This window comes from Gymnoscopelus braueri, assembly GCF_963280865.1.
Source record: "Gymnoscopelus braueri genome assembly, chromosome: 10".
NCBI lineage: Eukaryota > Metazoa > Chordata > Actinopteri > Myctophiformes > Myctophidae > Gymnoscopelus > Gymnoscopelus braueri.
The window spans coordinates 11956285-11970478 of NC_137611.1; the positions used below are offsets into that span (position 1 = coordinate 11956285).

Consider the following 14194-nt stretch of genomic DNA (forward strand, 5'->3'; position numbering starts at 1 on the left):
CACTGTGTGTGGGAGACTGTTGTTGTTGTTGTTGTTGGGGTATTTGCCAAGTACTTTAGCACACACCTCTAGAGTTTATTCTCTGCATTTACCAGTGGTGGAAAAAGTTCTCAAATGTTTTACTTAAGTAAAGGTTTCAATACTGCAATGTACTCTGTTAAAAGTAAAAGTCTGGTGTTAAAAATTGACTTGAGTAAACGTACACAAGTATATATCAAAATGTACTTAAAGTGCCAAAAGTAAAAGTTCTGAAATTCCTGAAAATAGCAGATCTACAAGCTCACAATGCGTCGCATCGCGACGCGTTGTGAGCTTGTAGATCTGCTCATTTCAAATAGCCTAGGTATAAAATAGGACTAAAGTGGTTTATGTATGTTTTATAATGTAATAATTGATATCTGCAAAATAGCTAGTAACTAAGGTTTTCAAATAAGTTTAGTGGAGTAAAAGTACAATATTTGCCTCTGAGATGTAGTCGAATAGAAGTAAAAGTATTGGAAATACTCAAGTATAGTACAAATACCTCAAATGTGTCCTTAAGTACAGTAGCCTACTTGAGTACATGTACAGTACTTAGTTCCTTTCCACCACTGGCATTTACCCATCATAACTATTAGGAGCAGTGACTGCCATTATAATTAATTAACCCCTCAAACCCCTATATACCCTAGTTGTCCTGCTTTCATTCTACACTAAACATCTTTGCGGGAAAAAGCCAATCTACAAGCTCACGAGACTTATTTTTTTGCCAAATGTTCGCCCTCTGAATAGAGATGATAGGGTTCAAGTGCTTAATGCGGTGCCTGGGGAGCAGTTAGGGGTTAACCACATCAACCCTAGCCTATCCCCCCCTATTCTGGGGGGAACATTCAGCAAAAACAGCCAATCATCAACAAGCACGACTCGTTGTGAGCCTTTTGATACAGCTAATACTGGAGGAGCTCTAGTATTGAGCCCTGGGGGACCCCGGGTACAGAGGGTTTAAGTGGTTAAGTGCCTTGCTCAGGGGCACTTCAACTCATAGACACAACGAGCTGAAGGTCGAACTGACGAGATTTCCGATTTCCAGACGACCTCTCTCTCTCTCTCTCTACCCACTCAGCCACGGCCGCTGTGTGTCCTATCGTGCAACGTTTACGATTTTGTCGCATACTATTATATTGCGACGCACAATGCTAACGACGTATGTTTTCATCTCTGTTTCAGATGCTGTTCTGACCAACATCCCAGGTCTTCATTCCTGACGATGAGAGAGTGGATTCCCAACTTGAAGAGCCTCTCCTTGGTTGTATGATGAAATGATGCCAACATACTGAATATCACACCAGAGTTATCACTTACAGAATATATGCTGTTCAACTACATTATAAATAACATCGTAGAACAGTGGTTCTTCAAGGACCCCCATAACTCTCAGACTCCTTCTTTGAGAACTTCTGTTGTAGAATATGTACAACGGGTGACAAATTTAAAGGAAAAACCTGAATAAATGAATGGAGAAATCTAACAAATGCATGTGCTTGCATACAGGTGTACTGCATGAAAAACAATTACATTAACAATTAATATCCTGCATATCTGTGCCTGTATGAAAATGCCGAGCAGGCCCATGCATTGGACCTCGATTGACTAAAAAGCGAAGTGACATCTGCATTGTGATCTATGGGGAAAACATCAGTAAATAAGAATTGAGGTCAAAAGCTCACGTTGTCAGGGTGACCCCTGGCGTGCGCGCATTAAGTGTGACATGTAATTAAAATGTAATTAAAAAAACAGAAGAGCAGCAACTCTCCCTCAGGTGACTGAGAATGTCAACGCGGGGTGTGATCCGACTGTCAGCAAGCAACGGTCTTAGAACTAGTGACGAATATCCCTCTCTCTCTAGGCAGTGTAGTCAACAGACTAGAACAGGGGTCTTCAACAGGGGGTCCGGGACCCCTAGGGGGTCTTCAGAGTTACTACAGGGGGTCCGCCAAATCTTTGTGTGTTATGATTATTCTTTATTTTTTCATTAACCACTTGAACATAGCATCCCTTTTCTGAGGAGAACTTTAACCAAAAACAGCAGATCTACAAGCTCACAACGCCTCGCGCTGCGAGGCGTTGTGAGCTTGTAGATCTGCTGTTTTTGGCAAAGAGGTATATGTGTAGAGGGAAAAAAGAGCAGACCAAGTAAAAAATAAAATAGTTTAATCTGAAGCCCAACCCTGCTTCATCTCTCTCTCAGCTAGAGGGTCCTTGGCCTGAAAAACGTTGAAGACCCCTGGACTAGAATCTAGTCTGTTGACTACACTGCATAGAGCGAGAGAGAGGGAGATACCAGGGTTGCATGGCATAAGAGACAAATGCACATTTGAGAGTTCAGTGGTGCAAAAACCATAGGCATTGGTCTATAGAGACGTGGGGGGGGGGGAGTGATAGGGTCAGATCAGATGAGTCATCCTTCACCTCACCACCATTATTCTCCACAAGTGGGCGAGTGGCGCACACCAAGAGAACGCTACAGACTTGAATGCTCGATCCTTACATTGAGGGGATTCGCTGCATGGCTCTGTTAAGCTTTGTGTGTGGGGGGGGGTATCTTTTTCCTGGCCTGGTTTTGGTCCACAAATCATTACAAAGTGAGTGATCGTATTTATTCTGTGATGAAACATTTCTATCCTGATGGGAGCGCTCTCTTCCTAGGATGGCATCAATGCCCCCATCCACAGGGCACGAGGTTTTGACGAGTATGAAAATGATCTGAATCTTCGCAGTCACCAGATCTAGACCCATTTGAACACTTATGGGAGATAATGGACCAATGCATTAGCGCTGTGTCCATCACCAACATCAAAACAACAAATGAGGGAATGTCTTTTATTAGAATGGTGCTCCATTCCTCCAGTACATTCCACTTTATGTTGTTTTTTTTCCTTTAATTTGTCACCCGTCTGTATCTAAACCCGCACGAACACGTACACACACACACACACACACACACACACACACACACACACACACACACACGTACGTACGTACGTACACACACACACACACGTACACACAGACAGACAAAATAACCAGAACATTGTCCAGCACTGCTCCATCTTTGCCCTGTGGACATGCTGCCACTCTCCCAGAGTCATTACGTCCCTGTCCAGTGTTGGCCCTGACCTCTGCGGTCAGGATGAGTGACATCCCCAGTTGTGTCCCTGTCCGTGGGCCTGTCTGTCTGTCTGTCTGTCTATTTGTCTGTCTGACTGTCCCTTCCTGTCCGTTCCCCCCCCCCCCCGGGGCTCCTGACTCGTCTGTCATCTCGACTCACGCTCAACCTCGGTCTCCTCCTCGGTTTGCCTCGGTGAACATTCAACGCTGTCGGTGAGTTTGGTATGGATCACACAAAAACCATCGACCGTTGACTGTGCCCCGCGGCACGCCCCGGCATCAGGAACACACACACACGGGGACCAAAATGGTCTCTGCTGCGATGGATGGATGGGACCCTGTGTGTGCAGCCGCACTGCGAAAACCGCAAATTATTCATGTAAACTGCGGGGGGGGGGGCGCGCGGGCGGGCACGCACGCACGCAATCGAGACGAGCAAACCCACACAGTGACACACGCGTATTTGTATTACTATATACTTTTGAGGACATCAACCATTTTTAACCCTAATTCTAAAGCCACAAATAGACAGTCAATAAGCTCACAACGCATCACAGCGCGACGCTTCGTGTGCTTGTAGATTGGCTATGTCCAGTGCTCGTCACCAGTGCACAACTAAGTATAAATCAGCGTGGTATAACTGTGAGAGTGACGACACTGGCGTTGACTCCCATTCTAAGAATGGAATGCGGAAATGCTCTGTCTATCTCAATGAGGAAGTTCCAATGTTTTGGAACTATACAGCCCATAGCAGCCTGCTTTGCGGCGAGATCAAAGCGTGACGCGACTCTCTCTTATACGGCTCTCGTATAAATCACGCATAACTCTAACCCCTAAACCTAACCTCTAAATGTCCCATAACCCTGACCCTCAACTTGCACCTTTTCCTAATTCTAACCATAATAAACAACCATTTATCTTGTGAAGACCAGGAAAATTGTCCTGACAAATATCTATTTCCCCAAATTTCTACTATTATGTGTCTGAGGGACATGTGGCCCTCACAAGTATATTAATACAAGTACACACACACATATGCATATATATATATCATACAGACCCGCGCACACTGTGCTCCACTGTGATCCACTGTGTTCCACTGTGCCCCCAAAAGGACCAAAGGTCACAATCAACATTCATTGCTGTCGCTGGGTTGGACTGTGTGGAAAAGCTCACTGAACAATGAGTGCAACTGTGGCCTAGATCTGCCTGACTCAACGACTCCCGCCAACGAGCCTGCTATTACTACTACCGGATGTGAAAACGCTCCCAATTCTTTACACAGCATGCAGGGGCCTTCAACAGGGGGGGGGGGTCCGGGGACCCCTATAGGGGGTCCTCAGAGCTACTACAGGGGGGGGGGGGGGGAGCTAAATGTGTATCAAATGTGATAGGATTTTTTCTTTTTACATTCACCACTTGAACCCTATAATCCGAAAGCTGAGGGGAACATTAGCCGAAAAATAGCCGATCTACAAGCACACAACGCCTCGCTCTGCGAGGCGTTGTGAGCTTGTAGATCGGCTATTTTTTCCGCAAAGAGATTTGGTGTAGAGGGAAAAAAACGTTGAAACGTTGATTTTTTTTTTGAAGACCCCTGCTTTATACAGTATACTATATATGGTATCTATACATTATTGTTATATGTATTTTGTTTTCCCCTTTCTATGTTCTCCTTTCTTCCCCTCCTCCTCCCGTGGCTCTGTTTAGTCTTCAGGGGGAAGAAGGAGAGGGAGAAAGAGAGGGAGGGAGGGAAGGAGGGAGGGAGGGAGGGAGGGGAAGGGAAGGGAGAAAAAGAAAGAGACACAAATAGACTTGAAGTTGCTTGGCGTTTCCCCCCATCCTCCCCTCTCTCTGCTCTCTAATTGGTGGTTGTGTGTGCAACGAGGAGGAAGGAAGCCCAGTGAATGTGTAATCATTTGGAGTCTCTTCTCCTTTAGCTGCTTCATCCCTCGCTTTTTTGTTTTGTCTAATTATACGGTGGGGGTCCGGTTAACCCGTTAAAGCCGGGAACGCATCTGTGTGTAAACCACTTTAAACCGTTATAAGCTCATATAGCGCTCTGAGCTTGTAGATCTGCTATTTTTGGAAAAATAATCTTGAAAATGTGTGCAAATCTTTAAATGTATCTATATTTTTTAAAGCTAAGCATTTTTAACTCAAATCTTTGCTTCTGGGGGGTTTGCACAAAATGTTCACGATTAAAAAATAAATAAATAGCAGATCTACAAGCTCATAGTGCGGCACTCAGTGCTGCGCTATGAGCTTGTATATCTGCTATTTTTTTAATAGCCAAAGAAATCTACAATGACACAATATGCGTTCCCGGTCTAAATGGGTTAACTCTCTGTATGTGTGTGTGACTGTGTATGTGCATGTGTGTGTGTGTGTGTGTGTGTGTGTGTGTGTGTGTGTGTGTGTGTGTGTGTGTGTGTGTGTGTGTGTGTGTGTGTGTGTGTGTGTGTGTGTGTGTGTGTGTGTGTCTGTGTGTGTGTGTGTCTGTGCGTGCATGTGTGTGTCTGTCTGTGTGTGTGTGTGTGTCTGTGTGCGTGCATGTGTGCATGAGAGATAGAGGGGGGGTGGGGGAGAGAGAGCCATGGAAAGAAAGAGATAAACCCAGAAAGAGGGGGAGAGGATTATAACACCTACATAAATGATATTCTATATAGCAGTTGGTTCTTCTCAGGCTTTTTCTGGACCAGGGCCCACTTCTCCCCACTTCCACTAAATGTCAAAAGCGTTCTCGGTGGTCCACCCATCTGACCACTTAACACGTTCAGATGGGTGGGCCGCATGTGGGAGCATGTTATTATTCATCATTATTATCAATCCATTTGTGTATATACTTTAAGTTCCCTTTTAGCTATATCATAACTCACTTTCAAGGATTTTGAAGAAAAAAATACGATTTTTTAATTATAAAGAAATGTATATATATAAGTATGTAGTGTTAATAATTTTTTAATATTATTATATGTTATATTATCATTTTAAATCTCATTGTTTTGCCAGTTATTTGGGGCCCACTTAGCAATATCCTCAAGCCCACAGGTTGAGAACCCACATTTCTATAGTCATGAATATACTTTGTATAATCTGTGTTTGTGTGTGTGTGTTTGTGTGCATGCGTGCGTGTGTGCGTGCGTGTTTGTCTCTCTCTGGGTGCTGTGCTGCTGTGCTGCAGCAGTCGTGACTTCACTCCCAAGTTTAAAATTAGAAATTAGATCATTTTCACCTTTCCTGACTGAGGCTGCCGTCTCATCCGTCGCATCATTATCGGCGTTTGGAGTTTGGGTGAGAGACTGTCTGTCTGGGCTGCCTCCTCCTCCTCCTCCTCCTCCTCCTTGTATGTGAGCAAGCAAGCAAGCGTGCGTGTGTGTGTGTGTGTGTGTGTGTGTGTGTGTGTGTGTGTGTGTGTTTGTGTGTGTGTGTGTGTGTGTGTGTGTGTGTGTGTGTGTGTGTGTGTGTGTGTGTTTGTGTGTGTGTTTGTGTGTGTGTGTGTGTGGGTATGCTTGTATTACTATACTTATGAGGGCCCAAATGTCCCCACGAGTACAGTATAGTAGAGTTTGAGAAATAGAGGACAATTTTCCTGATCCTCACAAGACAAATGGTTGTTTTATGGTAAAAAAATAAATAAAGATTTGGGTAGTTATAGGTTTACAATTTAGGAAAAGATTCAGGTTGTGGTTTAGGGTTAGAATTAGGCATTCAGAGTTTAGGTTTAGGCGTTGTAGGGTTAGAGTTAAACCTGAGTTTATAGTTACACGCTGGTGACGTGCGGCGAGAAAATAGCAGATCTACAAGCTCACAACGTGTCGCAGCGTTGTGAGCTTGTAGATCTGCTATTTCTTTTTGGCTTTAGGCTTATGGTTACAAAATCTTAAAATGACAATGACACAAAATCGCCTTCACTAAAATGTGTTGGTGTCCTCACAAGTACAGTAATGCACAAACGTGTGTGTGTGTGTGTGTGTGTGTGTGTGTGTGTGTGTGTGTGTGTGTGTGTGTGTGTGTGTGTGTGTGTGTGTGTGTGTGTGTGGCTGGCTGTGTGTCGTGTGTGTGTGTGTGTGTGTGTGCAGTGATAGAGGACCCGTCTGGCTATCTCGCAGAGCAATATGTTATTACCTTCTCTCCTAATGCCTGGGCCCTGCCTGTCGGAGAGGAGCAGACTGTAACCTTGGCTCCCTTCAGACAGTCTGGGAGGTGGAGGAGAGGAGAAGAAGGACCAGGGGCCGGGCCGTCCTTCATTATGCCCGCTCTCTGTATATCGGCTATCTTACACCGACTCCAGTCCGGCTGGCACTGACTCACAGTGGTGTGTGTACACGTGCACACAGACAGACAGAGCGCACGTTATGCATAATGCATTATACGATTCAATTCAATTCAATTCAAAGGAGCTTTCTTGGCATGAGAAAACATATACGTTTGCATTGCCCAAGCAAGTGTCAAGCTAAAAACTATTAAAAAACATAAGAAATGTACATACAATTGAAGGGAGTACACTACAGTAATGTGTAAACAGAGCTATGTCGCATTGCAACATACAGTAGAACAAAATGCTTTCAAAACCAATTTTTTGTTTTAATTTACTGTAGTTATATAGCCTACAAGCTTTTTGAAACAAATAACAGCCTTTTTTTTTCAGGATTTCGCAGGACCGTGATGTATACAGTACATAACATACAAACAATCATATTTGATTAAAATAACGGAAATGTTTGTCACATGAGGACAGGGAACTGTTTGCCGATTTATCTGTGTGACTCAATAAAGGTTGAATCTCTGCCCCAGATGATGTGGAGTTTGTCGTGGTTATTTGCAGGTTCTGAAGAAGCCGGGGTCATCACAGGGACAGTTATACCCCAAAGCCGGTTAAACTGTGGTGTTTGTGACGCACGAAAGCGTGTTGTTATACTCAAGTCGTGCCACGGTGTCCCGCGCCGGAAATAACCCGATCTGTAAAAGCTCTCATCGCGACGCGTTGTGAGTTTACAGATCGGTTATATCCGGCACGGGACACCGTCACACAACAGGGGGGGCTGTATAGGGTGTATGCTCGCTTCTCCAATTCATCCCTCCTGTATCCCTGCTTTCCAACATTGTGCTGTCTCTCTCCATGTCTTTTAAGTAATCAACCCCCACCCCCATGCCCTCATTCCAGTCCCAGAACCACCCCACCACCACAAGCCCCCCAGCCCCTCTCTCTCTCTCTCGCTCTCTTTCTGTATTATTCATAGAGAAGCACTCTCTGTGCAGTCGTGCAGAACAGTGATGATGATGATGGTGATGTAATAATGGCTGGGAGCATGGTTCTGGGACCGTCGTTTGGGATGTATTCATGCATGCGACCGGAGAGAGAAGAGAAAGAAAAAAAAAACACAGTTTACAGTTTGTTCAGCTTTGATGAATTCGTCCCACTTTGGGCACGGGTTTGGCATGACGGATGACAGCTATATTTCATGAGCCTGGCGCGTGCGTCATCTGTGTCTTTCCTTTGTTCATAAGTATTTTATGCTTTGCTTTGGGAAGACTTGTTTGTTTGTTTGTGAAAAGCCCAGGAAAGCCACTTAAATCCACAGACACATGATACTGTGGCCTATTATTATATGCACACATTGAAGGGGTTTAAAATGATGGAAGTGGCCTTGTTTTCCAGCCACTGTCCTACCTACTCCTACGAGTATGAAGTCTTGCCCCCCTGGCACCATCGACCACTTAAGCCCTATTTTCTAAGTATTCTGACATTTTCAGCACAACAAAGAAATTCAAAAATGTTGCGTATAATGAAACGCTCAAAATAAGGAAGCCAGGGATAAAGTGCTTATAAGCCCTGCAATGAAAAAGCTTCTACACTGATGGGGAAAGATGTCTTAGCTTTAGATTTTAGAATTAGTAATACAATATAACTCATAGTAAGTGTGCGAGAACATTAACCACTTAAACCCCAGCATCGGTATAAGCTTTAGCTGAGAATAGCAGATCGACAAGCTCACGCGTTGCGTTGTGAGCTTGTTGATCTGCTATTTTCTGCTATTTTCAACACAAAACAGAAAATAATATTCAGCCCTGGTTACCCATATGGGGTTTAAGTGGTTAAAGGGGGTGTAAATTATTATAATTATTTTGTAAAAGAAAAAACTAAAAAAACGTTTTAATAAATAAAATAAATTAAGCTCTATATTCTGATATTAATCATTGTGTTCATCAGCTTAATCAGCTTAATTTTTTATAGTGTTCCAGTTCCATTTTGTCTGCTCATTTGTTTTGTGTCATCACTTCCAAATGTGTTTGTTTATCCTGTATCCTGTAGGCCTGAGTCTTCTCTCCTGATTGGAGAAAATTGCTTTCCTGACTTGAAAACATATTTTCTGTTTACTAAAGAGACGGAAATTCCCTGTACTGACCAGACGCTCTATAACAATTATGGGAATATAGAGCTATTAAAAACTTATTTTAACAAAAACATATCACTTACAGCACCTTTAAAAGACTTACCAGACATTCAGCACCACTTTCACGACTTTGATGCAACATCTCCATCTAGTGTTCAAAAGGCTTATAGCTATTCCAAGGGAGAACAATGAAATCTGTCAGATATTCTGTCTGAATATAACCTACTACTGTGTAGCTACGCCCTCATTTCTATTCATTTAAGAATTTTGTAGTGTTTATATCTACGTGCTTAAATATGTTCATGTTTGTTGCGTGATTTCATATTTTCACATTTTCATGGTGCACACTTTTGTGCGTATGTTCAAAGTTATTTGCAAAATACAATGTGCTATGAATGACCAATAACAGTATTATACTAGTCATGATGACATTGCTTACTGTATTAAACTGGTTCTCAACTTCTGGTCCGGGGACCACCAGAGGTCCAAATGAAGACCCTTATACGGCTCTGTAACTCTGAGAGTGTACACATGGAAACAAATGTATGCTGTGTATAACACTATAATTAGAGTTATAAGCACTCATGAAGCTTTGTGGCAATCTTAACACATTATAATGAACTTCACGTCAAGAAGGTCGAGTATAAATGCATTATAATCTGCTTATACTGTAACAACAAATATGATGTATAATTGCAGTTATAAGCAGAACACATTATAAGCATTTTAATTTTCATTATTATTTATACATTACATACATGGGCTAAATCGCTACCCATATGTTCTGTTACATTTATACAGAATATCAGTTCTGTTATTGAGCTATTACTCATTCATTACACAACACACACACACACACACACACACACACACACACACACACACACACACACACACACACACACACACACACGCACGCACGCGCGCGCACGCACGCATGCACTCACACACATACATACACAAACACAGACCTGTTATGATAGCATATATTCTGCATGGGTTGTCATTGTTGTGCTGAGAGGGTACAAATATTTGTAGACTCTCAGAGTTACAGACCCATAAGGGTCCATTTGGACCCTTGTGTGGTCCCCAGACCTTAAGTTGAGAAACAGTGGAATTACCTGTATTTCTACTTCCTGTAAATTACCTGCCCTCGTCGTCATCACTTCCTCATGCTGGCGTCAGACCACTGTTTATTTCTTTACTACATCCTGAAAACTTTCACAGCTGGAATTTCTCTCCACACAACCACGACAACCCATGCAGAACACAATGCTATATCACGGTGAGTGACAGGTGTGTGTGTGTGTGTGTGTGTGTGTGTGTGTGTGTGTGTGTGTGTGTGTGTGTGTGTGTGTGTGTGCGTGCGTGTGCGTGTGCGTGTGCATGTGTGTGTGTGTGTGTGTGTGTGTGTGTGTGTGCGCGTGCAATGTGTGTATGTGTACACAGTACAGTATTGTATGTAGGTATTGTAGTGCAGTGTTGCGTGATGAATGAGTGATTGCACAATAACAGAACCGATATACTGTACATTAAAAATGTAAGAAAACCTGGCGAGCGCTTTCTATGTAGCCCGTGTTTATAATGCATAAATAATAAAATAATAATAATAAAATGCTTATAATGTGATTATTGTTATAATGACAACTTATGATATAAGCAGATGGTAGTGCATTTATACTTAGCCATATGTCATTATAAAGTGCTTTATAATGTGTTATTGTTATAAAGCTTTATGAGTGGCAAAAACTATAATTATTTATACAGTATGCCTAAATGGCCAATTCATATTTACATTGCACCTTTATTCAAAGCACTTTGCATTACATTCACCCATTCACACACACATTCACACACCTATGACGGTTCAGGAATGCATGCAAGGTACCAACCTGCTCACTGGGAGCAAGTAGGGGTTCAGTGTCTTTCTCAAGGACACTTCGACACTAACCGAGGGGAAGCCGGGGATCGAACCGGGAATGCCCTTGCCAGTCTTTGATCATTGGTGCAATAGATGCCATGATTCACAATAGTGTGTCTACTGCTTCGCATTACATGCAGTATAGCTACAGTACTCTTTGAACCCATAAATCAGGTCACTGGAGAGATGATTCATTCACAAAACATTTATTGGCGCCATATACAGTAACAGTTAAAACCATTGCAGCTTCTTCTACAAACAAAGACGATGGCTATACAGTTAGAAAAACACAAATATTGTGTGACACAGCTCTTATTGCATAGCAAAACAGCTTTTTTACGTATTATTAACAGTATTTTCTTTAACAAAATACAGACGGAAAGGCAAAACAGGACAGGGAAGCCTATAGACAGTAGAACAGTCAGGATGGAAGTACTCCACTGGCTGTCCTTAAAAATATAAAAGTATAAATTATAATACAAAATATCATCCATCCTTAAGAGCCAACATGCGTTCATTTGGAACCAGGAGTCTTCTTGCCATGCATCTTCTGGGCTTTGTTCCTGAAATAATAAGTGTACTATTAATCATTTGTTTTTACACTATCAGATATGTAAAGGTGTTAAATTATACACGTTAATGTGAACAAAATATTTATATATTTTTTAACCTGCCTTACCTTAAATTTTCAATGTACCTCATTACCCAGTCCTCGGCTGGGTTAGCGCATGTCTCCATGCCCTTTTTTGTGTGGAAACTGCAAAAGAAACACAAAGACATTAATGATCAGTGCATTGAATGCATGCCACGCAGCGGGTTACACTTCCCAACCATAGAGGTCAGAGGTCAAGCATCCACAAGATCCACAGAAATTCAGAAATGTTCAATTAAAATGTGAATATAGTGACAAATGGCACGCGTTGTGAGGTTGTAGATCGGCTATTTTCACATAAAAAAAAATAGGGCTTAAAGGGATAGTTCACCCCCAAAATGACTTTTTTAATGTTGATTAGTCACCCCATGGAGACTCAGATATTTTTTGTTTTTGTCGCATTCCTAAGCCATTAATTTGATAACCGGCAGCGGTAATGGTAGGACACAAAAAGAGTCTCCTTTGGGTCTCCTACCGGAACCGCTGCCTACCAGTCCGGTGGTCATCAAATTATTGGCTTAGGAATGTGACAAAAACAGAAAAATATCCATGAATTCAAGTTTCGGTCCATGGGGTGACTAATCGATAGAATTTTTTTGGGGGGTGAACTATCCCTTTAAAAGATTCATGCATTTATTTATTTTTTATATTTTGGTCCCGGCGGTGGAAACACCAAATGTCTCTTTTGCGTCTCAAGCTGAAACCTTTTGGGAACCCCTGACAGAAGTGACAGAAGGACACAACCGTCCCGCCACAGTAGAACTACATTCAGTCCATATAGCTACTCACATTATAGCGTTGATGGAACAGTTCTCCTTGTCCGTCTGGACTGAATAGCCTCTGATGGCATTGAATGGAATACTGCCACTGCCGTAGGTTGTGCAGCAGCGGCGCCGAGAAGGTCCTGCCAAACAGAAGACAATCAGATTGTTATAGAGCTGAGATATTAAAACTGCCACTGACATCACCTCCTTTTGACACTATTACCTTCTGAGTACTTAATACAAGTGCAATAATTCAAAGTTATTTATTTACCAATATCCATAGCCTCCATATTCCATAATTTTCACTCTGATTATGATTCTGAATCAATGCAAGACCAACACAAATTTGCACACAAGAAAGGGAAGAAACACCAAAATCCGAAGTGTTGATTTAAAGTGGGGAAAATGTGTCCTTTAAGAGTTAACTGTCCGGATTTCACTGTGTGACAAACAAAAAATAGAGGCATACTTACTTGCAGATGCATGTGTTGCGAGCAGGCCGACTGCCAGGAGCATGAGAAGGGATAACATCGGAGCCCTGATGTGCACCATGACTTCTACTGTGGTCGTTGTTTCGTTCTGTTCCTTTCTGTTCTGTCTTGGTGGTGTAGAGCTGCTGTGTTCTCCTGTCTATTGGAGGTGTAGAGCTGCTGTGTTCTCCTGTCTATTGAGGTGTAGAGCTGCTGTGTTCTCCTGTCTTTGAGTGTTGGAGTAGATCTCTTGTGTTCTCCTGTCTTGGAGGTTTAGAGGTGATGTGGAGAGATGCTGGTCCCAGCAGTCTTATATACTACATGCCCTGAGAAGCAGGAAACTTCAAACCCTCATTTAAGGGACCTATGGGTTTTCCTGCCTCAGTGAGTGCCCACGCTGCACTTATTAACTATTACATCACAAAACTTCCCCCTCACTTTCCCCTTGTGACCAAAAAGGGAACACCTGTCAGGCACAGTGATTGTGGGATTTAATGTTAGAGTGTAACCTTACTCGCTTGTTGCTATTCATAAGCATTTGCTTGTTCAGATTAAATATCTTTCATGTAATCTTTGCACCTTATTCTGTTGACTGCAATGTGTGTGTAACTACTAAAATATACAGCATAGCTGATCATAGCTAAATATACAGTATTGTATAGTTAGTACAATTGCCGTTTTAATTTAAAGTCATATTTTATAGAGATCAACAATCGTGTGAAGAGTCACCTTTTAAGAGCTTCATGGATTAATTAAACATTGTCACACAGTGACGCAACATTGATTGATTGATTGAATATTTTATTAGACAGAAATGTAAATACAGTTTGAGTACAGTCAAA

General features: G+C 42.3%; 1 protein-coding gene across 1 annotated transcript; it reads right to left on the reverse strand.

Moving 5' to 3' along the window:
• Nucleotides 1–11656: 11656 nt before the first annotated feature.
• Nucleotides 11657–13490, reverse strand: LOC308093165 (regakine-1-like). The gene is made up of 4 exons (XM_080439401.1): nucleotides 13356–13490; nucleotides 12908–13022; nucleotides 12146–12223; nucleotides 11657–12029 (listed from the first exon to the last, which is right to left on the reverse strand). Exons 1-4 carry the CDS (start codon nucleotides 13432–13434, stop codon nucleotides 11981–11983), a joined length of 321 nt encoding a protein of 106 aa, XP_080295527.1. The 5' UTR covers nucleotides 13435–13490; the 3' UTR covers nucleotides 11657–11980.
• Between the last annotated feature and the right edge of the window lie 704 nt (nucleotides 13491–14194).

Bases quoted from the DNA above. Each gene is read 5' to 3' on its own strand.
- LOC308093165 (XM_080439401.1), bottom strand. From the start codon at position 13,434: ATGGTGCACATCAGGGCTCCGATGTTATCCCTTCTCATGCTCCTGGCA. The intron at 13,023-13,355 runs GTAAGTATGCCT...TCTGTTTGGCAG, and splicing joins CGCAACACATGCATCTGCAA to GACCTTCTCGGCGCCGCTGC. The intron at 12,224-12,907 runs GTGAGTAGCTAT...TTTCTTTTGCAG, and splicing joins TGTTCCATCAACGCTATAAT to TTTCCACACAAAAAAGGGCA.